General features: G+C 38.4%; 3 protein-coding genes across 3 annotated transcripts; 2 read left to right on the top strand and 1 right to left on the bottom strand.

Moving 5' to 3' along the window:
* The first annotated feature begins 238 nt into the window (after window positions 1-238).
* Window positions 239-8,883, top strand: LOC114179168 (DNA-damage-repair/toleration protein DRT111, chloroplastic). Its single transcript, XM_028065405.1, has 2 exons — window positions 239-1,330; window positions 8,353-8,883. The coding sequence occupies exons 1-2, from the start codon at window positions 515-517 to the stop codon at window positions 8,647-8,649; spliced, it is 1,113 nt and encodes a 370-aa protein (XP_027921206.1). The 5' UTR covers window positions 239-514; the 3' UTR covers window positions 8,650-8,883.
* A 324-nt stretch (window positions 8,884-9,207) lies between these two features.
* On the bottom strand, window positions 9,208-11,031 carry LOC114175681 (B3 domain-containing protein Os04g0386900-like). The gene is made up of 3 exons (XM_028060463.1): window positions 10,989-11,031; window positions 10,269-10,426; window positions 9,208-9,819 (listed from the first exon to the last, which is right to left on the bottom strand). The coding sequence occupies exons 1-3, from the start codon at window positions 11,014-11,016 to the stop codon at window positions 9,505-9,507; spliced, it is 501 nt and encodes a 166-aa protein (XP_027916264.1). The 5' UTR covers window positions 11,017-11,031; the 3' UTR covers window positions 9,208-9,504.
* An 8,735-nt stretch (window positions 11,032-19,766) lies between these two features.
* On the top strand, window positions 19,767-27,034 carry LOC114175270. Its single transcript, XM_028060052.1, is given in 5 exon segments — window positions 19,767-23,359; window positions 23,545-23,828; window positions 23,831-24,807; window positions 24,809-25,676; window positions 25,679-27,034. Coding segments are annotated over 5 exon segments (7,023 nt in total). The 3' UTR covers window positions 26,980-27,034.
* Window positions 27,035-27,505: the final 471 nt, after the last annotated feature.

The following is a 27,505-nucleotide window of genomic DNA, read 5'->3' as shown; positions in this document are numbered from 1 at the left end:
TAGAGACTTATTTGAACAAAACACAGTCAATTTAAACGTCATGTGAACAATATTGACCTATATATTCTGTCGTTATCAATTTAAACGACGTCAATGAAAGAACGAAATTGAACATAATTTAGCAAATAAAAATCAAATTGAATGAAAAAAAAACAAATTGATCAAAATAAATTAAATGGGACCAAAATATTTATTTAACTATTAATGTAAAAAACAAAAAAAACCTGCTAAAGTAAATAAATCACTCTGCCGCGACGCATTCGAGTAGTGCGCGACCGAGACCCATCGACTCATTGAGGTCATCGAGATCACTCAACGGCTACCTTGTATTCGGCCGCGCGTGTTGTGCTTCGTTCTGTTCTGTGTTGGTGTCATCAACAAATCCCTAATCTCATAATCTAAGCCCAAAGCACTATTCATTATCCCGTTTCTCTATCTTTTCTCGATTCCCCTTCAGAATTGGTCGTAGAATCAACGAATCCGTTATCGTTTGCTTTCAATTTTCAATATTCAAATGTTGGGTGGATTATACGGAGACCTTCCTCCACCTTCGTCGGCGGAAGAAGACAACAAACCCACTCCCAATGTGTGGTCTTCAAGCACCAAGATGGCCCCTGCCACGCTCCGCAAGCCCGCGTCGCTCTTCGCGCCTCCCCAAACCCTCCTCCGAACCCAGCCCAAGCCCAAGCCCGTTGTCGCCAACCCTAAGGCCCTTCTCTCCCCCACGCCCGCTCCGCCTCCTGACGATGCCCTGCAGCCCGCTCTCGTCGGCGTCCAGTCCACCGTTCTGGAGGAGTACGACCCGGCCCGGCCCAACGACTACGAGGAGTACCGCCGCGAACGCAAGCGCAAGGCCCGTGAGGCCGAGATGCTGCGGGAGCTCGAGCGCCGCCGCCAGGAGGAAGAGGACGAAGAGAGGGAGCGCGAGAAGGAACGAGAGCGAGAAAGGGATTACAGTGAGTCGAGGTTGAATGTTTCCGGTGAAGAGGCGTGGAGGAGGCGCGCGGCGATGAGTGGGGCCGTGCCGAGATCGCCGTCGCCGCCTCCGACGGGGAATTCGGATGGGTTTAGCATTGGGAAGTCTGAGACAGGAGGGTTGGGAGTGGGGGCGGGTGGACAGATGACGGCGGCGCAGAGGATGATGGCGAAGATGGGATGGAAGGAGGGGCAGGGACTTGGGAAGCAGGAGCAGGGGATTACCACTCCTTTGATGGCAAAGAAAACGGATAGAAGAGCTGGGGTTATTGTGAATGCTAGTGATAACAGCAAGAAAGTGAAGAGTGTTAACTTCAATGGAGTGCCTACCAAGGTGCTGCTGCTTAGGAATATGGTATGTTACATATGTTTATTGGGTGTGTTTTGACATGATAAGTGCTTGTTTGTGGAATTTTGTTGAAAGTTTATCAGTCAGGATTGTGTTTTATGAGGTAACTAGTGAGCTTGTGTTATGGCTGATTCTCTACTTGATTTTTGTCAATTCCTTTGGTTGTTGCTGCCTTAGATGAACAGTCTTGTGTTAACTTTAGATAGGATGTAATTTTCGCATTTTGTTGCTTGTGATGTTGTAGATTTTGGTCTGCCTGGTATGGGGTTTCCGTTTAAAATTATTAGGGATTAAAATTTTTGCACGCGATGAGGCCTTGTGAAGTTTTGGCTTGGCCAGTGATGGATGTGGTTTTAATAATCGTGACTAGTGATGAATTTAATGCTATGATCTATGGTTTACAGTTCTTATATTATTTAACTTGACAAAATAAATACGTCAAGCTTTTTACTAGGTTTTCATTCCGCTGATCAGTTTGCTTTGTTTTGTAGAAATTGTGTTTAACTTGTATACATATTCTAGGTTGTCAAAGTTGAGAATTTATATAAATTCATAAAGGCCTTGATTGTATATTTGCAAGAGCTTACTCAATATAAAATACATAAATCATTCTCAAATAATACTCCCAATTCCCAAAATTATTATATCATAAATATTGCAGGATAAATCCAAAATATACTGCTAATTCCTGAGATTTGAAATGCTGAAACTTGAAATTAATACTAATAAAATTTCAGCATTTCTCAAACATATAAAATATAGACAAAACAGAGAAACAAAAAACAGGGCTGTAATTTGCAGTTCTGTTTGAGCAGAGAGACTTCCATATGCAGAGGAAATCAACTGACCAAATAAAAAATAAACTTGCGTGCAATTAGACTGAGAACGAGCCTCAATGTTCGTTTTTTTGTGTTTTGAGACTCAAATGACATCAATAACTGTTCTTTTGAGTAAATATTTTTTACCGTAATGAGCTTGTGAGCTCGTTCCTGAACCCAAGAGATTGACTGAGTTCAAACGAGTTTGTGTGAGTGCACTCAAACTTGTTCAAACAGGATTCTGCAACTGAGTTAAACATTTGTGTTATCATGGGCATGTAAACTCGTCCAAGTATGAGTTAGCATTCTAGTTTGATAACTGTGTTCTTGTTAAACGTCTTACCTTTGTTTTGGTGGTGATGTTTTTGAGATTCAGCATGCAAATGCTATACCAACAATTGCTAAACTTGAAGGTATAGAAAATATGCTTCTTCTTGATGTTTTTGCCATCCACCAAGGTTGATGCACTGATCATGTGATTGATGCGGATAAAACCAAATTAACAACATTAACATGAGGGGTGCCAAATGCTCGAATAACGTTTTAAAGTGTACTAACCAAACTTACGGGAACTGCTTTTGCGTCAGTACAAGGATTTATGAACAATTTAGATTTTCCCAAATAACAAAGTTAGGAGGTTGTTCTATGTAAACTTCCTCTTAAAAATTATATGGAGGGCATTCTTTTTGTCAAGGTAATAAAGAGGTCAATGTTGGATTAATCCCTAGCCATGGTGAGGAAGAATCAAACAGATGCATTCTTTGAAACTAGAGGAAAAAGCATTGTTGTAGCCATTGCAAGAGATTTGTGTACTATACTTGGCTGCTAAATGAGCCTTGAAATGGTCAATACAGCGTATGGGGACCAATTGACAGTTAGCTGTTACTGGTTACTTTAGATACTAGATCCAATGTGCTTTACAACGTAGGGCAGACATTTCATCTGTAATTGCTTGGTGCCAATTATGATGATATAAGGTTTCACTTGAGGTTTTATGAATACCAACAGAGGACAGGCTTGAAATAGTGTAGTATTGTGCAAAACTTGTTCCTAACTAGGTCACTTGTTCCTAACAATTTCACTAGTTTGTTCTCAAGAATTTATTGTGTATTAAATTGACTCATGCAATGGATAGAAACTAGGGAAAAAAACCCTGTTACACCGTTGACATTCTTTATTGTCTATTGGTCTTTTGTACAGCCAAAGCAATTACATGAATCAGAGTATGCCGTGCAGTGTGCACTCCTTGAACGAGAAATTGTTATAGTTTTTAAGCCCAAGTTGTCATGCTTTAGAAATCATCAAAAAAGCACAGGCTAGTTTGTTCTCAAGAGTTTATTATGTATTAAATTGACTCATGCAATGGATAGAAACTAGTGAAAAAAACCCTGTTACACCGTTGATATTCTTTATTGTCTATAGGTCTTTTGTACTGCCAAAGCAATTACATGAATGAGAGTATGCTGTGCAGTGTGCACTCCTTGCAGGAGAAATTGTTATAGTTTTTAAGCCCAAGTGGTCAAGCTTTAGAAAGCATGAAAAAAGCACATGCTAGTTTGTTCTCAAAAATTTATTGTGTATTAAATTGACTCATGCAATGGATAGAATCTAGTGAAAAAAACCCTGTTACACTGTTGACATTCTTTATTGTCTATTGGTCTTTTGTACTGCCAAAGCAATTACATGAATGAGAGTAAGCTGTGCCGTGTGCATTCCTTGAACGAGAAATTGTTATAGTTTTTAAGTCCAAGTGGTCATGCTTTAAAAAGCATGAAAAAAGCTCATGCTAGTTTGTTCTCAAGAATTTATTATGTATTAAATTGACTCATGCAATGGATAGAAACTAGTGAAAAAAACCCTGTTACACTGTTGACATTCTTTATTGTCTATTGGTCTTTTGTAATGCCAAAAGAATTACATGAATGAGAGTATGCTGTGCAGTGCGCACTCCTTGAACGAGAAATTGTTATAGTTTTTAAGCCCAAATGGTCATGCTTTAGAAAGCATGAAAAATGCTCATGCTAGTTTGTTCTCAAGAATTTATTTTCTATTAAATTGACTCATGCAATGGATAGAAACTAGGGAAAAAAACCGTTACACCGTTGACATTCTTTATTGTCTATTGGTCTTTTGTACTGCCAAAGCAATTACATGAATGAGAGTATACTGTGCAGTGTGCACTCCTTGAAGGAGAAATTGTTATAGTTTTTAAGCCCAAGTAGTCTTGCTTTAGAAAGCATGAAAAAGTTCTCAAGAATTTATTGTGTATTAAATTGACTCATGCAATGGATAGAAACTAGTGAAAAAAACCGTTACACCGTTGACATTCTTTATTGTCTATTGGTCTTTTGTACTGCCAAAGCAATTACATGAATGAGAGTATGCTGTGCCTTGTGCATTACTTGAAGGAGAAATTGTTATAGTTTTTAAGCCCAACTGGTCATGCTTTAGAAAGCTTGAAAAAAGCTCATGCTAGTTTGTTCTCAAGAATTTATTGTCTATTAAATTGACTCATGCAATGGATAGAAACTACTGAAAACAACTGTTACACCGTTGACATTCTTTATTGTCTATTGGTCTTTTGTACTGCCAAAGCAATTACATGAATGAGAGTATACTGTGCAGTGTGCACTCCTTGAAGGAGAAATTGTTATAGTTTTTAAGCCCAAGTAGTCTTGCTTTAGAAAGCATGAAAAAGTTCTCAAGAATTTATTGTGTATTAAATTGACTCATGCAATGGATAGAAACTAGTGAAAAAAACCGTTACACCATTGACATTCTTTATTATCTATTGGTCTTTTGTACAGCCAAAGCAATGAATGAATAAGAGTATACTATGCAGTGTGCACTCCTTGAAGGAGAAATTGTTATACTTTTTAAGCCGATGCTTTAGAAAGCATGAAAAAGTTCTGAAGAATTTATTGTGTATTAAATTGACTCATGCAAAGGATAGAAACTAGTGTAAAAAATCCTGTTACACCGTTGACATTCTTTATTGTCTATTGGTCTTTTGTACTGCCAAACCAATTACATGAATGAGAGTATGCTGTGCCGTGTGCATTACTTAAAGGAGAAATTGTTATAGTTTTTAAGCCCAAGTGGTCATGCTTTAGAAAGCATGAAAAAAGATCATGCTAGTTTGTTCTCAAGAATTTATTGTGTATTAAATTGACTCATGCAATGGATAGAAACTATTGAAAAAAACCCTGTTACACTGTTGACATTCTTTATATTCTAATGGTCTTTTGTACTGCCAAAGCAATTACATGAATGAGAGTATGCTGTGAAGTGTGCACTCCTTGAACGAGAAATTGTTATAGTTTTTAAGCCGAAGTGGTCATGCTTTAGAAAGCATGAAAAAAGCTCATGCTAGTTTGTTCTCAAGAATTTATTGTCTATTAAATTGACTCATGCAATGGATAGAAACTAGTGAAAAAAACCGTTACATCGTTGACATTCTTTATTATCTATTGGTCTTTTGTACAGCCAAAGCAATGAATGAATAAGAGTATACTATGCAGTGTGCACTCCTTGAGGAGAAATTGTTATACTTTTTAAGCCGATGCTTTAGAAAGCATGAAAAGTTCTGAAGAATTTATTGTGTATTAAATTGACTCATGCAAAGGATAGAAACTAGTGAAAAAAACCCTGTTACACCGTTGACATTGTTTATTGTCTATTGGTCTTTTGTACTGCCAAACCAATTACATGAATGAGAGTATGCTGTGCAGTTTGCACTCTTTCTTTGATGGAGAAATTGTTATAGTTTTTAGCCCAAGTGGTCATGCTTTAGAAAGCATGAAAAAAGCACATGCTAGTTTGTTTTCAAGAGTTTATTGTGTATTAAATTGACTCATGCAATGGATAGAAACTAGTGAAAAAAATCCTGTTACGCCATTGACCATCTTTATTGTCTATTGGTCTTTTGTACTGCCAAAGCAATTACATGAATGAGTATGCTGTGCCTTGTGCATTCCTTGAAGGAGAAATTGTTATAGTTTTTAAGCCCAAGTGGTCATGCTTTAGAAAGCATGAAAAAAGCTCATGCTAGTTTGTTCTCAAGAATTTATTGTGTATTAAATTGACTCATGCAATGGATAGAAACTAGTGAAAAAAACCCTGTTACACTGTTGACATTCTTTATTGTCTATTGGTCTTTTGTACTGCCAAAGCAATTACATGAATGAGAGTATGCTGTGCAGTGTGCACTCCTTGAACGAGAAATTGTTATAGTTTTTAAGCTCAAGTGGTCATGCTTTAGAAAGAAAAAAGCACATGCTACTTTTTTCTCAAGAATTTATTGTGTATTAAATTGACTCATGCAATGAATAGAAACTAGTGAGAAAAACCGTTACACCGTTGACATTCTTTATTGTCTATTGGTCTTTTGTACTGCCAAAGCAATTACATGAATGAGAGTATGCTGTGCAGTGTGCCCTCCTTGAACGAGAAACTGTTATAGTTTTTAAGCCCAAGTTGTCATGCTTTAGAAACATGAAAAAAGGTCATGCTAGTTTGTTGTCAAGATTTAATCGTGTATTAAATTGAATCATGCAATGGATAGAAACTAGTGAAAAAAACCGTGGTACACCATTGCCATTCTTTCCTTAAAACATTTATTATTCAAAAATATTCAAATCAAATATAATTTTCACTTATAAGTTGATAAGATTTTGGCAGACATCATCCTTTTTTTTAGCTGAGAAGCATTCCTCTCAGATACATATTCATTATATCTTGTCATTGAAGCTGATAGTGATCAACTGATCTGTATCTTACTGCCTTATGAATTGTTGGATCATCAGTTATACCTCTGCCTAATTAATTAACTTTATGCATCTTGGTTAATACCTTTTAACTTCCATGGTAAATGAGTAATTTGTTTTTCAAGTGCCTTGCTCTGAAAGTGTTATGATGACAATGTTAATATAGTATGTGGGGATGATATGTATAGTTACTTTTTTTTATTTAATTGTAAATTGTGAATCAGGGTTTAGTAGATTGCCTCTTACCAGAGGTTATTGCTGGATAGTTTATGCCCTCTATTTCCTATTTTTATTAGGATTATTTTTTATTCAGTCATAATTGTGGGTAACTTGTCGGTTTAGATTTATACTCCTTTGAATTGGCTTTAGTCCATAAATGTTATTATTGGAGGGATGTTTGTTTCTTTGAACGTACTCATTGAATGATGCTATTGTCTGTCATAAGCCATTTTTTTTTTGAAACATGGTTTTTGAGATGAGACCTAGGAGGGGAGGTTCTCGTTATAATATTTTGAAGCGATTGAAATTTGTCAGTATCTGTTTACAGTTGTTAAATTCGGTTTCTTTTGGAAAGTTTAGGTTATGACCTTGATTTTTAACTAAGTCATGTTACTTTTTGCATGCACTGTAATGGTTGGTAAAATATTTCTGGACTTTCACACATAGTTTGTAACTGTTGTAGACTTGTCTGGACACTGGATTTTTAAACATATTGGTGTACATCATTTGTTTCCTCCTTTCCACATGACAAAGTCCTAGGTTGTGATCATGTTTATTTGATCATGTTTTTGTTGACATTGATCAACAGATGACTTCTTTGAAGTCTGCTCTGAGAAGGAAATTAATAATAATTATAAAATCCAAAATTAAAAAACTGTAATGCAAACATCTGTACTGAAGGGCTTTCCAATTCCAAAAGTTGAAATGGTTGCAGCTTTTTACATTGAATTTTAGTTGATGCAATAGTTATGTTTTCCTTCACGAGATCGCTATGTTCACAAGAGATCCTAGATGGTGCGTTCGTATCCTTAAATTATACTTGGGTTTTATTTGGATAAAATTTTCCGTAGATTTTTATTAACAGGAGAAGAAAATAAGGAAATACAATAATTGAGTTTCTAGCCATAAGTTGTTTAAATCTCTTAAGCAACTTGTCTTTTAGAGAAGTTAGAAGAGAAGTTTGTATAAATTAAGTACATAAGTTGATATTAACTTATTAAAATAATTTAATTCTTTTTCATATCTATTTTCTTCTCTTACAAACTCCTATGAAGAAAATTATCCGAATAATTCCATTTAAAAAATTATGCATAACTTTGATGCCTTACCGGTTAATCTATGCCATGAAAATATTAGTAGTGATTGTATAAGTCATCCTAAAATGGATGTGGGATTTGTAGTTTAATCGATCATAGATGACTCACTATATGTTTTCTTGTTGAAGGTGGGTCCTGGTGAGGTAGACGACGAGCTGGAAGATGAAGTGGGATCGGAATGTGCCAAGTATGGAACTGTAACCCGAGTTCTGATATTTGAGATAACAGAACCAAATTTCCCCACCGACGAAGCTGTAAGAATATTTGTGCAATTTGAGAGATCCGAAGAAACAACTAAAGCGCTTATTGACCTAGATGGTCGATATTTTGGGGGTAGAGTGGTGCGTGCCTCATTTTACGATGAGGAAAAGTTTAGCAAGAATGAGTTAGCTCCAATGCCTGGAGAAATTCCTGGCTTCACCTGAACGAACAGCGCCTCTGTTATTTTTGTAACGTCCTTAGTGAATGCACTGAAGACTTGAAATCCAGGTTTATCTTAAGCTTAGTCTTAGTCCATGTGTTTGTAATAGGGACAAAGGGTTGTGCTCAGGTAATTATTATGTTCACAAGAACATTGAAAGTTCCTTACTAGTGCTAATGTTGTCGCTGTACATTCGAAGTTCTTTAATATTTGATTATTTGGTGATTAAGGTAGAGCATTGAACGAGCATTCATCACTTTAGTCGAGGTAAAATGTTTTAATTGACTTTTAAGTGATCTTGATTAAGTTATAAATAACTCAAGTTTCTTCTTAAAGTTTAACATGCCTTTAAAAACAAATAATTTGATTTTAGACAAGCTATATTATTGTTGCTGTTTTAATTATCACAAAAGCAACTTTAGTTTGCAAAAAATGTGAGTCTTGGGGCACAAAATGTCTAGACCAAATAGTGTATTAAGTTCGAATCAGCTATCAATAAAAACAGTTAAGGTTTATTTAAACGGAAGAAACTATTTGTCCTTTGAAACCATTCAAGACTCACCGTCACTACTCTACCCCTCAGCAGTGATATAGTAACACAACCTAGAGTACACCAACAAAATAGCATTCAGTGTTAGCCCAGAAAGTACAAACTATAATGTGTCACTCTGACAATAATAAAATTCTAGTAGTATTTAGAAACGGAAAATAGGATTACTACTCCTAACAAGTTGCGGCAGTGACTAAATCCATTCACTCACCTACTCAGAAGAAAAGATATCCAATAACCCTCAAGTCCTTAACCATCTCAGAATGAAAAAAAAGAAAAGAAAATAAAATGCATCAGATGGTTAAAGTACTAGTAAAGGACAATTGGCATTTCTCGACTCTGACCCATCATCATTTCATTTTCAAGAATTTCAGATGGGATGTCACATCTAAGAATTTGAACTTCAAAGATGACTCTCTTGTCACTGCTTTCCATCAGCTCAAAAATGCATGCATCTTCAACCCTCAAACAATTTTCAACAGCAAACTTTTTCCATCCTGCTGGACTAAAAACCGGCAGTTTCCTTTTTCCATGATACACCATGTCCCAGCTCTTGCCCATATAGGTGAGAATGGTGGGGACCTCACAAGAAGGAAGTTCTAACCGAAAGTTCCTCGCAGGCCACTATATACCAACAACTAAAATATTTCAAATGATTCTCCCATGTAAAATGTATGAAAGAAAGAATATAAAATATTGATAGTCTAGTGTTTCAATGTGTTCATGACTTCTCAAGGCATGGTAAATAAATCAATTTTCTGTAATGATACAGAAAAATGAAGTAATCCAACTCCAACGTTTCCTAGCATAAACCCAAATGTGATACGACATAATGATGCATCAACAAAAAACATTAGAATTGAATAGTCATGCCTGTCCCCCTTTTCATTTGTTTATTCTATTTTTCCTTTACGTTGATGTACATAAACATACAACTCTGCTGGTCTCTAATTCATGATCTTAAATTCAACCCCTCTACTAAAAGTTGGAAGAAAGAGTGCTATTAGACCAAATTATAGTCAAATGGGAAACCAAATGGGATATGTGGTCTATAAAACCAAGTGCGAAATTACCATATAATAACGGGGATAGAGATTTGAATTTGCAAGAATACTATAAAAGTATGGTTTTCCTGAAAGTGGTTTAACTTCACCCCATTGCAAATTTGTTGTATGATCAGGCAGCGGCGGCAAGGGGACTTCATTTTCTAATGCATCTCTACCACTACCTACTGCATCACAAAAAGGTTAGTGATAAAGCTTTCATATCTAGACAAATAAGCTTGATGCATGTAATATAAATGGCTTCCAGGATCACCACTCCAACAATGGTTATTTTTCAAAATGTTGTTGACTAATACAAAAAAAGGATGACTGTATGGACCTCCTTTTTAGTTCAGAAACCTAATTAGTTTTTTTCAGACCAAATCAATTTTTTTGTATACATTTATTGAGTAATTAAATATAAAGATATCAAAAATTCTGAAATAATTTAGTGAAAATTGAGAAATTTCTCCTATTTAAAGTTAAACTTGAAAGTAATTTCTCATCAGCATCCCCAATAAACAGAGTTTCATCTTTGGATTTCATATTTACACAGTCATGAATAACAACTCACGGATTATCAAAACGCTTTTGTTGGCCGGCATGCACTTTGTTTTGTTGGATTATCAAAAAATAAAAATCTTAATAAAACAAATACAGGAAAAAAGTGCATTGCATGAATATTATTATGAGATGAAGAAGATTAGGTATGAAAGCAGAAATTTATGATAAAAACAGTACCAAGATTACCTCTTCCGTTTGATCTGCGAGAAGACATTGTGGAACAGCTACGATGACCTGAAAATTTTAAAGAAATGAAAGCGTAAATGGTGTCAAAATGAACAAAGCAAAAGCGTAGATTGTCGTGTAAAAACCACCGGAGTACTTACCGGTGGAAGCCTCTGCCTGAAGTGACGTGAGAAACTATCTACTGTGAATATGTTATAGAAATATTTCCTATATATACTTTTTATTTTATTTTATTAAGAAATATACTTTTTCTTTTAAATTGAAAAAATAAATGTATGTCAACTTTATTTATCTACCTTCTTCTCATCCTGTACAAAGTTTGATTTTTGGAATGGCATTTTTAACTATTAATCCAGTCAGTGTCGAAAAATAAGCCAAATATTTAGCAATAATTAAGATCTCATTTTTTTTAAGTAGAACGAACATAAAAAGAAAACACGTGGAATTAAAATAACAAAAATATAATTAAAATAAAAAAAAATTACAACATAAGGAAACTTGAAAACATGATTGAAATTATATATACTCTTTAATCTTTAATGAAATATGAATAATCTTATATCATCCTTGTTGGCATATTGATTGTATTGTAAGTTATAAATTATTTCATAAAGTGTGGTTTTATACAAATGTTTTATTTAGTTAAATAACGTAACATTGTCTCATTGGTGATAAACTTTTTTTTTCAATGTTTGATCATGTGTATAACGTCATTGTTAATATTATGGAGTCATAAAACATTTTTTTAATAAATCAAATCAGACAATAAATGTTAATTTTTGCGACTTGATTATGATATTTGTAGTGTAACCCTTTGATGATCTTCTCTAATAAGCAAAAGATCATTTGTGTCGGAGATCATTATTTCAAGATTATAATGTGTGATGCAATGTTGCTCCATGAATATTGTGAACAAAAGAGTGAATTTCACCATTTGGGGATAATGAGATAAAGTTTACATAATTTTAATTTTTCATATTCTAGTTTCTAGTTTGATAAGTATATTAATACAATTAATCATTATATTCAAATTATTGTCGTTTTGAAATCTAAAATTCTATCGCGATTTTATCTTTAGAAAATGTATAATTAATTTAAAGAAGAAAAACGTGTTTAAACTAATCTTAGACTTGACTTTTAAGCGTAAAACTATTGAATGTATTATAATAGGTTCTTCATCGACCCTAAGGAGTTGAGTTTGTAATAGGAAAATATTTTAGTGACATATAAACATAATTTGTGAGTATTCTTAAAAGGAGTTAGAGGTGGTGTAATGGATGCACTAGACTCAACCCATATAAAATAAAACATTATCCATAAAACAGAGGTGGTAGTAAGATTTCTAACTTATGGCATAGGTTAGTGATCATTATTTCATCAAAAACAAATTGTTTAGATGATTGTGCAATTATTAATCATTAAATAGTACTACTATAAAATTTATTTTTAAAGATATGATTTTGAAATATAAAAGTAATGTTAAATATATTTTGAAGTATTACTAAAGGTGTTAATATGAAGTTAAAATGTTATTACAGTGTACAAACTTCATTTGAAAAATAATGGCATGAAAGACATAAATTCAAATTTTATTAATGAGATAATTATGAACTAGTTCCCGTTATGTTAACTTACTCCAAATCGTCATTTACACCTAAGATGCACAAATACATACGTGTATCGTATTGGATACAATATGTATTTAATATGTGTATCGGATACGATATGTATTCGATACGTTAATACGTTTATTTTTAAAATAATAGGATACGATACTTGATAGATACGCGATATATGAATATTGAAAAATGTACAATAATTCTTACAAATATATTAAATATATGATTATTAATGTGTGAATCCAAAATTCCTAATTAGAGACCAATTCTTTTGGTAGTAAAAACTTGGTAGCTAATGTTAGTGATCAATTTAAAAATTAATTCATAATTAAAATTATTTTAATTATCAATTTAGAGACTAATTATAATTTTTTGGAACTATTTTAGTTGTCAATTTGGTTACTGTAACGCCCCATTTAATTTAATGCGTAAGATTAAAGGAAACGTCACACAGAGATAACAATGTAGCTAAGTCCTGGGGTTCTAAACACAACCCCTACAAAAAATCGGGCACACCACGATGCCAAAGGAAAACTGAATACAAATCTAACAAAGAGTGTAGAGTAGAAATGCATAAAGCGATACATGGGCCATAACCCTAGAAGAAAATAACTCCAGCCCAGATGGCTAAGCAGCGGAATCACCATTCCCTTGTTGGTCACGAGAACCTCGTCCATCTGCTCCTATCAATCAAATTGATGATCATCGCAAGAAAGAAGAACCACATACAAGACAACCATACAACAAACAGGATAAGCTAGAGCCAACAATATTCTCATCATACAGTCAAATATACTTTTTACCATCCAATATTCATACGACAACCAAGCATGTTATGGCTTTTCAATCAATACACTACAACTCGACTCGACTCATCCGGATACGTATAACTTGGTCGGATTCAGCGAATGCCTGCACTTGTGGTGGATACCTCTGCTCACCCCCGAGCTGCTCACCCCCGAGTTATGTTGTCAACACTCAATTTTGTCCGATTAATAAAAACAATTAACTAAAAATTATTAAAAAAAAAAGAGAAGATAAAACACATCACAAAAATCAACATTAATTTGAATGTACATATACTCCTTTTCTTTTATTTAATTATTTGTTTTTGTTTTTAATTTTAATTTTAATTTTGTCTTGCTTTTTATTTATCTATTTTTATTTATTTTATCTTGTTTTATTTTATTTTTTTTACTTCACTTTATCTTATTTTATTTATCTCTTTTAATTTTAATTTCCATTTTATTTTTATTTTCACACCATTTTGTTTTTCTGCTCTTAAAAAAAATATATATATAAAAAAAAATATATGAAATAAAAAAGTAATTATGAGAACCATTTTGACTTGACTCTGCCATGCAAAATATGACCAGAGTTGTTGGGGGGGTTTTTGGACAGAAGAGGAAGAAAGGTTGGGGATTGGTGTGTCATGGTGGCAGCAACCAGAGGAGGCAGTCTGAGCATAGCAGTGCTGCCATGGCTAAAATACAACTTCCCACACATAAGCAAAGGGGGGGCAAAACAAAAGGGGTTTTTTCTGGGAACACATAGTTCAGAAGGAGAGCAACAAAGAAAGGAAGGGGAACGGAAGTAACAACAGGAGAGGAATTGAACCATCTAACAACGAGGAGGCTGCGAGGTAAGCATCGATATTCTTGAATGCTTGGATCAATGCAAGACTATCTGATAATCCTTGAATTGTTGTGTTTAAGATATTTGTTATGTTTTGTTTGTTGTTGGTTCTTGATGACGATATTGCGCAAGTTGTGAGTTGTAGTATGGGTTCAGTGATAAAAAATGTAATCCATAGCCACCGTTAATATTCGCACTACATTCATTCCACCACCCAAGCCCCAACCGAACCCGAAACCCACGGTTTCCCTCCATTCGTCCCACGCCAAACCTTTCTTCCTCATTCTTTCCATCATCATCGGATTCACACGCCCACACTGGCCTCCAGCTCATTCGAATCCGCGTACACAGCAAACAAAACAGTACAACACTCCAAATCCACCCTTCTACCTACACTCTCATCTTCATCGCTCACCTGCACAAATACACACAAACACCAATCCTTCCCATTATCACCACCTTCCCGCCGCCCTCATTCGTAGAACCACCACCTCAACATCACAGCATCATTCCAACCTGCAAATAAAACACACAAGAAAATCGTGCACGCTCTTCATCATCAATAAAAAAAAAAACACTCATTGTTCCTCTTTCTATCCCATCCCTGCAATCTTCATTCACACTGAACCGGAACCACCACCATTTTCGCATTCCACTTTCTTCCTTACCATATGATTCATAGCCCGAAAACACATAGATGAATAAGGGAGTAGAAACCCTGGGCGGCGGCCTGGCCGCCGGTGGTTCAGAGCTCTAAGCGGAGGAGCGTGGTCGCGTGATGGCTGCGGACCCAATCGCGGCGGCCGGCACGGCGGTGACGAGCTGCAGAGTCCTCGCGTGCCTCTCTCTACTGCGGAAGAGGATGGAGGCGAAGGGGGCGCTGGCGCGGACGTCAGCGGCGGCTGGAACCGCTGTCGGCGGTCTCCGGCAGGCGAGAACTCGAAGCCATGAAGGGGGTGAGTGCCCCCTGTCTCGCGCGCGTTGGAGAAGAAAGAAGAAGGGGATGCGTGGTCACCGACGTTTTTGGTGGTGGACGGCGTCGTCACCAGCGTCCCTGGTGCGGCGAGGCGGAGACGGAAATGGCGTGCTGGTGGTTGGTGGCCGGTGGCAGCGTTTTGGTGTCAAGGAGAAGCGGCTGCCATGTGAGGGGGAAGAACCCTTTTGTTAGGGTTTTCTGAAAAAAAAAAAAGGGGGGCTGCAGGCTTTGAGTCGCCGCACGCACCCCCTCTTTTACCTCAACCACACCCTCCTCTTTCCTGTTTTTCGTGTACACCCCCATTTTTAATTCTTGCACCTCTGTTTTGTGTTTTCCTTAGCACATTCCTTTATTTACTACACGCACCCCCTCTTTTACCTCAACCACACCCTCCTCTTTCCTGTTTTTCGTGTACACCCCTTTTTTTAATTCTTGCATCTCCGTTTTGTGTTTTCCTTAGCACATTCCTTTATTTACCACACGCACCCCCTCTTGTACCTCAACCACACCCTCCTCTTTTATTTTCTTCATATACCTCCCACTAATCACTCACACATCCCCATATTTTGTTTCCCACTCTCACCCTTCTTAATTAAATTATTTCTTTTTATTTATTTATTTTTAATTTGTTTTTATTATTATTTATTTATTTTCGTTTACTTATTTATTTATTTATTATTATTGTTTACTTTTTTATTTTTCTATTTTTTTATTCTTTTATTCTTTTATTTATTTATTTATTTATTTTTTATTTTTATTTTTTTTTATTCCTAGAAAACCAAATATTTGAAAATTATTAAAAATTACAAAAAAAATAATAATAATAAAAAAATCTAAAAAATGAAAATATTCTCTTTTACTTTTCTTGTGTCTGTCCGGTCATTCGTACCGTGTGACACTCGTTTTCAAAAATATCAAAATAAATCTCTTTTAATTTTTTGTTGTGTCTGTCCGGCCGCTCGCGCCGCGTGACACTTTCTTCCAAATAATTCAAAAAATACTAAAAATAATTTTGTTTCCCTTTTAGTGTCTGTTCGACCGCTCGCGTCATGTGACACACATATTTTCAAGTAATTCAAAAATACCAAAAATACAAAATTTTCAAAATACAAAGAATCTCAACATTTTTAAACAAACAAGCTTTTTAAAGAACTACATAACTCTGATTTCTCATTTTGAATGAGAATACGTAGGACCAAGGTCAATCCTTGTCGGGCCCAAAAAAATTAAAAAATATTTACGTTTCCTTTTTTAGCATTTTTTGTCTTATTATTTTTGGGGAAAATTAATATTTTGAAAATCACATCGACTTTGCGTTTTTAATTAAAGGTACCGCCCTCGGGCGGGCGCGGTAGGGTGCTAACACCTTCCCTACGCGTAACCGACTCCTGAATCCAAAATCTGGTTTTTCGCAGACTCGTTTTATTTTTATGGTTTTCCATAGTTTTCCAGAATAACTATGGTGGCAACTCCAAATCTCCTTTTTCAAACTCGTTTTTTTCTTTTTTCGGTTCGTCGTTCCGTCGCGATTTCAGTTGCGACAGCTGGCGACTCCACTGGGGACGCTAGAGAGTCAAGCCATTTAATTAGAAATGCAAACTTGATGTGATTTTTCCTAATGTTTTCTTTCCCTTTTTCTTTTATTTGTGTATTATTGTCTTTATATGTGCATGTATATATTTGCTTCTTGGATTAATTGTGTGTGAATTACTTTGCCTATTTTGATATATATTTTGGAATTGTTCTATATCTGCTTGGGAAATTTTCTGGTTGTTTTGTAGGTGGGGGTTTGGGTATGCATCATTCTCCCTTCACACACACACACACATTGCGCATTACATGAGTGGGGCCCTATACCCGGGTCTGTTTAACTTAGAATTAGAGGGGATTGTGTAGCAGTGCCACAGTGGATGAACTTCCCAAGTGGTCATTGTGAGAACCCCAGCTAGAGTTTGTTTGCTTTGTTGGTACTCCCACATCTTGTTGTCTACCAACTATTGTGGGAAATACCGGGAAGTGGGCCATAGCTCTAGTGACCTTGATCCTTAAGTATTAAGAAACGATCCTGGTGAGCGCATGTATTTTAGCTTAGAACCATTAGGCGCCGAACCTCTGTTAAGGCACAAAGGGAGGCATGTGCATTACCTTAATTCTCATCTCGCCTTTCTCATTTTATTCTGATTCGCGATAAAGTCATGCATTTGTACATTCTTTTATGGCATCATTGCACATGCATTTTGATTATTTGTTCATGCATAACATGTACCCTGTCATAACATGTCATGACATTTTTGTGATTCTAGGTCAGAAACTTTAAGGTCGTGATTGAATTTGTGAGAAACAAGAGAAATTAACATGGAATTTCGAGTCGGGGAAATTTAGGGTCAGATGCGTTGAAGAAGCTACCTATCAGAGTTATAGACAGTAATTTGAGTGGTCTGAGGGAAATAGTGCAACAAATGAAGACTATACAGAAGAATGCTTTCAAGAAGCGGCATGGGAACTTATTGAGGTTGCTGAATGTGGAAGTCCAAGCATCGGCAGTCACTGCTCTGGCTCAATATTACGATCCGCCACTCAGATGTTTCACCTTCCAGGATTTTCAACTGGTACCAACAATAGAAGAGTTCGAGCAAATTTTGGGCTTGTCAATGGAAGATAAAGTCCCTTACAAACATTCAGAGCAACATGCATCTGTCTCTACGTTGGCTGGAATCTTGAAGGTACACCCTGCCGAGCTAGAGGGTAAGATGGCCTCCAAGGGCAACTCGAAGGGGATCCCTCAAGGATATTTGAAAGGGCATCTGCGTCTTTTGGCAGAAAAAGAAATGTGGGAGACGTTCATGGATGTGTTGGCTCTCACACTTTATGGAGTCATACTCTTCCCTAACATGGAAAATTTTGTTAATCAAGCCGCCCTCGATATGTTTGTTGCCTACAAGATTCATTCAGAAAGTCCAGTCACCGCGGTTCTAGCTGATGTGTATGGGAGTTTGAACCTATGCCACACACTCAAGAGGAAGAAGATGCTATGTTGTGTACCTATGTTGTATGTGTGGTTTATATCTCGAATCCGTCTAAGTACATTGAATGCCGAATGTCTTATTGGAGAGTTACCACCTAGCGGCATTGAAATTCGGGGGGCGAAGGAATGGGCCCAGTTTTGTGCGAGTTTGAATGGGGGAAGAATAAGATGGTGTGTCCCGGGATTGTCGAAGTCACGTGTCATTTCTTGTGGGGCTTTCCTTAACGTCCCCCTAATAGGCACTAGAAGTTGCGTGAATTATAACCCTGTCTTGGCTCAGCGACAATTCGGGTGTCCGATCAAGAGCTCCCCAACTCCGGAATCTTTGGTTGCCGTTTGGAATTATTATGAAGAAGGAATTTCCCTTGATCTAATTCGCCGAATCAGGAGTGCTTGGGGTGAGGTCCTGCGTGTAGAAAAAGACCCAAGGCCATGGGTGATTGACGAGAAGATGTCCTATCGACGATGGATTCTGGAAAGGGTTAACACGGTCAAGTTACCTTTCAAATCAGACTCTCCTGCTCCTGAGCGGTCGGAACCTGCCGAGTCTGAGGAAATGAAGAGGTTGAAAGAGGAAATGGAGAAGATGAAACTCAAAAATGCTAAACTAATTAATGAGCTTCAAAGTCTCCGACACGAGTATGTGGATATGAGGCGTGATAAGGAGGAAATGACAAAAGCGTATGAAGGAGTTCTTAGGAAACAACGAGAAGAACGAGATTATGCTTTCAGAGTTAAACAGGATTTGGCTACAGCCAACACCGCATTAAAATCAAGGGACCGAGAGGGATATGCAGCAGCAACATCTAAGCGCCAAAGAGATCAAATGTGCGAAGAATTTAAGAGGGAGAAGACTGAAGCACTAAAGCGGTTGCACAACACTCAAGTTAGGATTAGTGAAGTCGAACGACAGATGAGGGAGATGGTGTCAACTTATGAGGGGAAGATGGATGAAGAACGCTGGCACAGAGCTGAATTGGAAAAGGTACACCAAGAGGTGATAAGTCGAATGAATGAATACTCAATGGAGCAGGAAATGGCCATGGAACATTGGAGGAGATGTTTCTCACAGTTGGCTTCCCTTGCAAATGGAGCAATCGAAGGTATTCCACGATTATTGGTGGAAGCAGAGGCTGCACTACCGATATTCAATCCGCCTAGGGAAATTGAGGCGTTCTTTAGTCATTGTAAGGAATTGATAAAGGAGATGAAGAACATGATAGCCAGGGCTAGAGAGTAGTTTTCCTTTCTTTTCTCGTGTAATGAATGTAAAAGACGTATGGATGATCGGTTTGTTTTGACAATATGTGATTGACTAAGTTTCATGTTAATTTCTATGATATGTTTACCTCAAGGTTCTCACGGCTTTAAAATTTCTGGCTAAGATAAATGTTTGCATTCATTTTCATTTCTTTTTTCATTTTTCATAATTCATTTCATTTAATAAAAATAATAGAGTAAAAACAAATACAACGGCAAAATTTCCACGACACCCTTACCGCACACGAGCTAACCAGAGAATCATGGAAGATTGGGAGGAAGCTCATGAAGCTGTGAAGGCCGACATTAATCAGTTGAAAGATCAAGTGAGCCAGATCCTAGAGGCCTTAAAGTCGCTGAAGGCTTCGGGAGAAGCCTCCTCTGCAAGGATTGAGGAAAACATTCACCCTCAGGTTCCACGATATGAAGTCCAGAACACTCAGGGCACGTCAATCCCATTCCCAATGTACGGTCTGCCTCCGGGATACACCCCACCCGTTGGGGAGTATTCTGAGGCGGAGCAAACTTCCTTTTCTTTTCCTGGGACTAACAACACACTACCGATCAATACTCAAGGGTCGATATTAGCCTCGACGCCCCTGACAGGGGCAGGAATGAAGGAGACAGTCACATTCGCAGAACCAAGGGTGACTGTGGCACCAAAGTCTCCAAACATAACTACTGACGAAGATGCTTTGGCTAAGGTTATACTGCACGCTACAGCCCAGGTAGTGTCCATCGGTATTGATGGGGCTAAAAGTAAGCTTGAGATTCTTGAAGAGAGGGTTCGAGCCATTGAAGGTGGTGGAAGCTATGGATTCGGTGATGTCGCGAGATTAAGCTTGGTTCCCAGTGTGATGATACCACATAAGTTCAAGGTCCCAGAATTTGAAAAGTATCAGGGTACCACGTGCCCCAAGAGCCATCTCACAATGTATGGTAGAAAGATGGCTGCTTATGCCTATGATGACAAGTTGTTGATACATTGTTTCCAAGATAGTTTGGCTGGTGTTACGCTGAATTGGTATACACACTTGGAGCCATCTCGAATTCATTCCTGGATGGATTTAGCAGACGCCTTTGTGAAGCAGTATAAGTACAACACGGATAGCGCGCTAGATAGATTACAATTGCAAAATATGGCCAAGAAGGATACTGAGTCCTTCAAGGAATATGCACAACGGTGGAGAGAGTTGGCTGCTCAGGTTGAGCCACCACTACTTGATAAGGAGATGGTGGCGACGTTTGTAAACACACTACAATCACCATTTTATGAGCACGTGTTGGGGAATGTGTCTTCCAATTTCGCTGATATCATTATTATTGGTGAAAGGATAGAAGTCGGGTTAAAAAGTGGAAAAATTGCATATGGCCCGTTCGCGGCTGCAACTTCTAAGAAACCCGGTTTCCATCCAGGAAAGAAGAAAGAAGTGGAAGCACACACAGCCTCAGTGATGCCAATGTGGGAAAGTCGGGCTCCTACTCATAATTATCGACCTCACATGAATCAACCTCCTTATGTGGCTAACGCAGTGTCTGTTCATCAAACACAACCTCAGCAACAAGGGTTTTATCAAGGGTCGAATCTTTATCAACCGCAGCATCCCCCAAATAATGCTTGGAAAACTGAACCTAACTCAAATTTCAGCCGAAATGCGGGTCAAAACGCCAATCTGAGGAGAAATCAAGAGCGGAACTTTGTTCAGTTCACCCCCATTCCGATGACGTATACGGAATTGTTACCTTATCTTCTCCAAAAACGCTTGGTGGCAATTTGTCCGATGAAACCTATGCAACCTCCGTTCCCAAAGAATTATGATCCAAATGCTAAATGTGATTATCATGGAGGAGGAGTTGGACACTCTACAGAGAAGTGTGTAGCCCTTAAACACAAGGTGGAAGCTTTAATCAACTCAGGGTGGGTAAAGTTTCACGAAGACAAACCTAATGTCGAAGCGAATCCTCTTTCTAGGCATGGGAATCCTTCGACAAATGCCATTGAGGGTAGGGAACACAAGCTAGTAAAGAATGTGAGTGAAATTCGGAGCTCCAAGCGATTTATTTTTGAGACATTGCTGAAATTGGGCCTGTTAAAAGGGGAATATAACTTGGGTGAGAAATGTGAATTTCATCCAGATGCTAAACATTTTGCCGATAAGTGCACCAAGTTCGAGATTGTTTTACAAGATCTGCTTGACAGAAACTTTGTGCAAGTATATCACGAGGGTATGGAGGAGGAAGTATTTGCACAGGATGGCGGGAAACCAGATGTGACTTTGCCAGAGCCATTGGTGATTCATTTTACCAGATCCCCCTTCACACCAACAATTCAAGAAAGGCAACCTATTACTATCCAGGCACCCTCCTCTTTTCCTTACAAGAGTGAGAAAGCTGTCCCGTGGAAATATGGCGCACGTGTGTCGGGTGGGGAACAACGAACGGGAGGTCAACCTACCAGTGGTGAGTCGGTGGTTGAAAACATATCGGGCATCGGTGGAATGACTAGGAGTGGTCGAATATTCACGCCTCCGATCTTGATGAAAAATGGAGCGGGGAGTAGTGAATCGATGATGACCAAAAATGCTAAAGAATCCTTGAAGGGGAAGATGATACAAACTGATGAAGGACTGAGAAAAGATGACAAGAAAGAAATATCTAATGAAGAGGCTAGTGAGTTTTTGAAGTTCATACAACAGTGCGAGTATAAAGTGGTTGAACAACTGAATCGCATGCCTGCCCGGATCTCTCTTTTGGATTTACTCATGCATTCGACCTCACATAGAGAGCTACTCATGAAGATACTCAGTAGGGCACATGTGGAGAAGAATATCTCTCTGGACAGTTTTGAGGGAATTGTTAGCAACATCACCGCTAACAATTACCTCACTTTCACTGACGAGGAGATACCTGTTGAAGGGAGAGGACACAACAAGGCCCTCCATGTCTCTGTGAAATGCTTGGGTCATGTCATAGCATGAGTATTAATCGACAATGGTTCTTCCTTGAACGTAATGCCAAAAGAAACACTGGGAAAGCTTCCGTGTGAGGGTATCCACATGAAACCAAGCGCGATGATCGTGAGGGATTTTGATGGGAGTAAGAGAGAAGTGATGGGAGAGGTAGAACTGCCAATCCAAATCGGGCCATGTGTCTTTCAAGTAACCTTTCAAGTGATGGATATCCTCCCAGCATACAGTTGCTTGTTGGGTCGCCCTTGGATTCACTCAGCAGGTGTGGTGCCTTCGACCTTGCACCAAAAGTTGAAATATGTCATGGGCGATAAACTAGTAATAGTTTCAGGAGAGGAAGATATTTTGGTAAGTGGACCTTCGTCTTCTCGCTATATTAAAGCAGCAGAAGAAGCCCTCGAGACAGCATTCCAGTCTTTGGAAATTGTGGGCAATGCTTATGTGGAGCCATATCCAATGAACCCACGCTTGTCTCGTGCCTCCCTTATGACTGCCAAGGTCATGCTGAAAGAGGGATATGAGTACAGAAAAGGGCTAGGCAAGGATAAGCAAGGATTGATATTTCCTCTGGAGCTCACTGAGAAAAGAAACAGATACGGCCAGGAATACAAGCCTACTCGAGAAGACAAAAGAAGGTTAGTTGAAGAAAGGAGAGAACGTGGTCTGGCCCGCATGCAAGGAAAGGAGCGGGGGTTAGGAAAGATCTGCATTTGTGACATTAAAGAGAGCTTTCGCAGTGCCGGGTGGATCAACACTAGCCCGATAGCAGCCGTCAACAATGAAGAGGAACTTGGAGGCTCGAATTTTGTGTGGCCGTGCGTTTCAGATGCACCACTCAACAATTGGGAGACTTTGGATCTACCTGTGATGTTTAATTTGGTTAAAATGTAATATTTTTAATTAATCCTACTGCTTTACCCGGAGCTCTAGGATTCATGACTTAACGGGTTGACACCTTTTTCTTTATGCTCAGCGTGATAATCAATTTGTGTTTACTACCTTCGTTTTTTGTTTTTGCATTTTTCACTGTTGTTTGTTTTATTTATCGTTTTTATAAACTCGAATAATGCAGATATGACAATGAATGTTTTGAAAATAACAATGTCGATATCCCTAATTTTGAGCGCCCTGTCGATAATATGGAAGATGATTATGAAGATGATCCGGAACCCTCCCCTGAACTAATGAGGTTAGTGGAACAAGAATCTAAGGAAATAAAACCCCATCAAGAGGATGTTGAAACACTTAACCTAGGAGAGGAGGATGAGAAGAAAGAAGTGAAGATTGGCACTAGTATGAAGAGAGAAGTGAAACAAGAATTATGTGCTTTACTAAAGGAATTTAAGGATGTGTTTGCTTGTCGTACAGTGACATGCCTGGCTTAGATACTGATATAGTGCAACATAAGCTTCCACTCAAGCCGGAATGTCCTCCAGTTAGACAAAAGCTAAGGAGAATGAAACCAGAAATGTCATTAAAGATTAAAGAAGAAGTGCAAAAGCAATTTGATGCTGGATTTCTAGCTGTGGCAAAATACCCTCAATGGGTGGCAAATATTGTACCAGTGCCTAAGAAGGATGGCAAAGTTCGGATGTGCGTTGACTATCGAGATTTGAACCGTGCGAGTCCAAAGGACAATTTCCCATTGCCTCACATCGACACATTAGTGGACAATACAGCCAGATTCTCACTATTTTCATTTATGGACGGCTTCTCGGGATATAATCAGATCAAAATGGCACCTGAAGATATGGAAAAGACAACATTTATCACATTGTGGGGGACATTTTGCTATAAGGTGATGTCTTTCGGACTCAAGAATGCCGGAGCAACCTATCAAAGGGCCATGGTGGCGCTTTTTCATGATATGATGCACAAAGAAATCGAGGTCTACGTAGATGATATGATCGCCAAGTCTGAGTCAGAAGCAGAGCACATCCTCAACCTGAAGAAATTGTTCGAGAGATTGAGGAAGTTTAAGCTTAAACTAAACCCGGCTAAATGCACATTCGGTGTGAAATCCGGAAAGTTGCTAGGTTTCATTGTCAGTCAAAAGGGGATTGAGGTTGATCCTGACAAGAGGCGCGCGATAGTCGAAATGCCTACTCCTAATACGGAGAAGGAGGTGCGAGGTTTCTTGGGCAGACTGAACTACATTGCTAGGTTCATCTCCCAGTTGACTTCCACCTGTGAACCAATATTCAAGCTATTACGTAAAAATCAGGCTGTCAAGTGGAATGAAGACTGTCAGGCTGCTTTCGACAAAATTAAACAATATCTTCAAGATCCTCCAGTCTTATGCCCACCTAAACCTGGGAAGCCACTGATTCTGTATTTTGACCGTTTTGGACGAATCAATGGGCTGTGTGTTAGGTCAGCATGATGAAACTGGAAGAAGGGAGCATGCCATATACTACCTGAGCAAGAAGTTCACGGAATGCGAACGACGATACTCGTTTTTAGAGCGAACTTGTTGCGCATTGGCATGGGCTGCCCATCGTCTAAGACAATATATGTTGAGTCACTCTACCTGGTTGATATCCAAGATGGACCCCATTAAGTATATTTTTGAAAAACCCGCTTTGACTGGAAGGATAGCCCGGTGGCAGATGCTATTGTCAGAATACGACATTATATATGTCACACAGAAATCTATCAATGGTAGTGCTCTGGCTGAATATCTGGCTCAACAACCCATTAACGATTACCAGTCAATGCAGCCTGAATTCCCCGATGAAGACATCATGGCCTTGTTCGAAGGTGATCAAGAAGAGCAAAATGGAAAGACATGGACGTTATTATTCGATGGAGCTTCTAACGTCATGGGACATGGTATAGGGGCAATACTGATATCTCCAGGGAATCAGTACATTCCAATGACCGCAAGGTTGTGTTTTAATTGCACGAACAATATTGCTGAATATGAAGCTTGCGCTATGGGCATCCAAGCCGCGATTGAATCGAAGGCGAAAATTTTGAATGTGTATGGAGATTCGGCATTGGTCATCCATCAATTAAAAGGGGAATGGGAGACTAGGGATCCGAAGTTGATTTCGTACAGAGCTTATATCATGAGGTTGGTGGAGTATTTTGATTCCATTGAATTTCAACACATTCCGCGAGAAGATAACCAGTTGGCAGATGCCTTAGCTACTTTGTCGTCAATGTTCGAAGTTAACCAAGATGGGGTATTGCCAATGATCCAAATGAAGAGCCAGCATATTGTCACTTCATTGAAGAAGAATCAGACGGTAAGCCTTGGTATTTTGATATCAAACGCTACTTAAAAACCAGGGAATACCCTGAAGAAGCATCTGAGAATGATAAAAGGACACTAAGAAGGTTGGCTGCAAGTTTTATCTTAAGTGGGGATGTGTTGTACAAGAGAAATCATGACATGGTTCTCCTTCGATGTGTGGATGCAAAAGAGGCCGAGTCAATATTGGAGGAAGTTCATGGAGGTACCTTCGGCACACACATGAATGGGCACTCAATGGCCAGGAAGATCTTGAGGGTTGGTTACTTTTGGTTGACCATGGAGAGTGACTGTTGCATGCACGTGAGGAAGTGTGAGAAATGTCAGAAGTATGCAGATAATATTAATATGGCGCCCACTACTTTAAATGTAATGTCTGCACCATGGCCGTTTTCAATGTGGGGGATAGATGTTATTGGAGCCATAGAGCCAAAAGCCTCGAACGGACATCGCTTCATACTGGTTGCAATTGATTACTTCACTAAATGGGTAGAAGCTGCTTCTTACGCCAATGTGACAAGAAAAATTGTGACTAAGTTCATAAAAAGAGAGCTAATTTGCAGATACGGATTGCCCAACAAGATAATCACCGATAACGCCACCAACCTGAACAACCAAATGATGACTGAGTTGTGTGAAGGGTTTAAAATCCAACATCATAATTCTTCTCCCTATCGTCCAAAGATGAATGGGGCAGTCGAGGCTGCTAATAAGAACATCAAGAAAATTGTACAGAAAATGGTGGTTACGTATAAAGATTGGCACGAGATGCTTCCTTTCGCTTTGCATGGGTATCGTACTTCAGTACGTACATCGACTGGGGCAACGCCTTTCTCTCTAGTATACGGGATGGAGGCAGTGCTACCTTTCGAAGTAGAAATTCCATCCTTACGAGTGTTAATGGAGACCCAATTGGAAGAGGCCGAATGGATTCAAGCTCGGTTTGACCAGCTCAACCTCATTGAGGAGAAGAGGCTAACGTCAGTGTGTCACGGACAGTTGTACCAAAGAAGGATGAAAAAAGCGTTCGACAAGAGGGTGCGCCCTAGAGAGTTCCACGAAGGCGAGCTAGTCTTGACAAAGATCTTGCCTATACAGAAGGATCACAGGGGCAAGTGGACTCCAAATTATGAAGGCCCGTATGTGGTGAAGAAAGCATTTTCTGGTGGGGCACTAATTCTCACAAGGATGGATGGGGAGGAATTACCGTTACCGGTCAATTCTGACGCGGTCAAAAAATTTTATACATGATGATTCCTTGATAGGATACGCTACTAGGGGATACCGACATTGTATCCAAATTTTGTTGTACTTTGCTTTGTCTTTCGTTCAATAAATACAATTTGGTTTTCTCCATAGATTTGAAACAATTGATGTCACGTTGAGCTCGTAAAGAGAATAAGTAACAGATAATCTAAAAAGACAAAAAAGAGGATAAAAGACAAATAAAGCCATAAATGGGGCATCACAAGTATGATCTCTAAGAGCAGGCTCGCTTCTAAAGGGTGTCGTGGAAGTAAAATAATAAAAAAGGAGGTTCAAAAAAAAAAGGAGAAATCTATTTTGGAATTTGTTGTCAATAGAGTTGTCAAGTGTATGGCATTTTCCAAGAATAATGAGAAAAAGGGAATGAAAATACAAAAAGTGGGGAGAAGGGAAGGTTTTTCCATGGTTTGTCACTTTAAGCATAACTTGTGTTCATATCTTGTTGAAGCATCTGCATTCATATTGCTTGAACTCTCAATTCGTTCACTTCCCTCTGAAATAAGGGATTACC

This window comes from Vigna unguiculata, chromosome 3 (assembly GCF_004118075.2).
Source record: "Vigna unguiculata cultivar IT97K-499-35 chromosome 3, ASM411807v1, whole genome shotgun sequence".
Taxonomy (NCBI): Eukaryota; Viridiplantae; Streptophyta; class Magnoliopsida; order Fabales; family Fabaceae; genus Vigna; species Vigna unguiculata.
Note: the sequence above shows the minus strand (reverse complement) of the source record. Positions and strands in the feature narration are given on the sequence as shown.

Bases quoted from the DNA above. Each gene is read 5' to 3' on its own strand.
- LOC114179168 (XM_028065405.1), top strand. From the start codon at position 515: ATGTTGGGTGGATTATACGGAGACCTTCCTCCACCTTCGTCGGCGGAA. The intron at 1,331-8,352 runs GTATGTTACATA...TTCTTGTTGAAG, and splicing joins TGCTGCTGCTTAGGAATATG to GTGGGTCCTGGTGAGGTAGA.
- LOC114175681 (XM_028060463.1), bottom strand. From the start codon at position 11,016: ATGTCTTCTCGCAGATCAAACGGAAGAG. The intron at 10,427-10,988 runs GTAATCTTGGTA...TTTGTGATGCAG, and splicing joins TCGCAGATCAAACGGAAGAG to TAGGTAGTGGTAGAGATGCA. The intron at 9,820-10,268 runs GTAATTTCGCAC...GTTGGTATATAG, and splicing joins TCTATCCCCGTTATTATATG to TGGCCTGCGAGGAACTTTCG.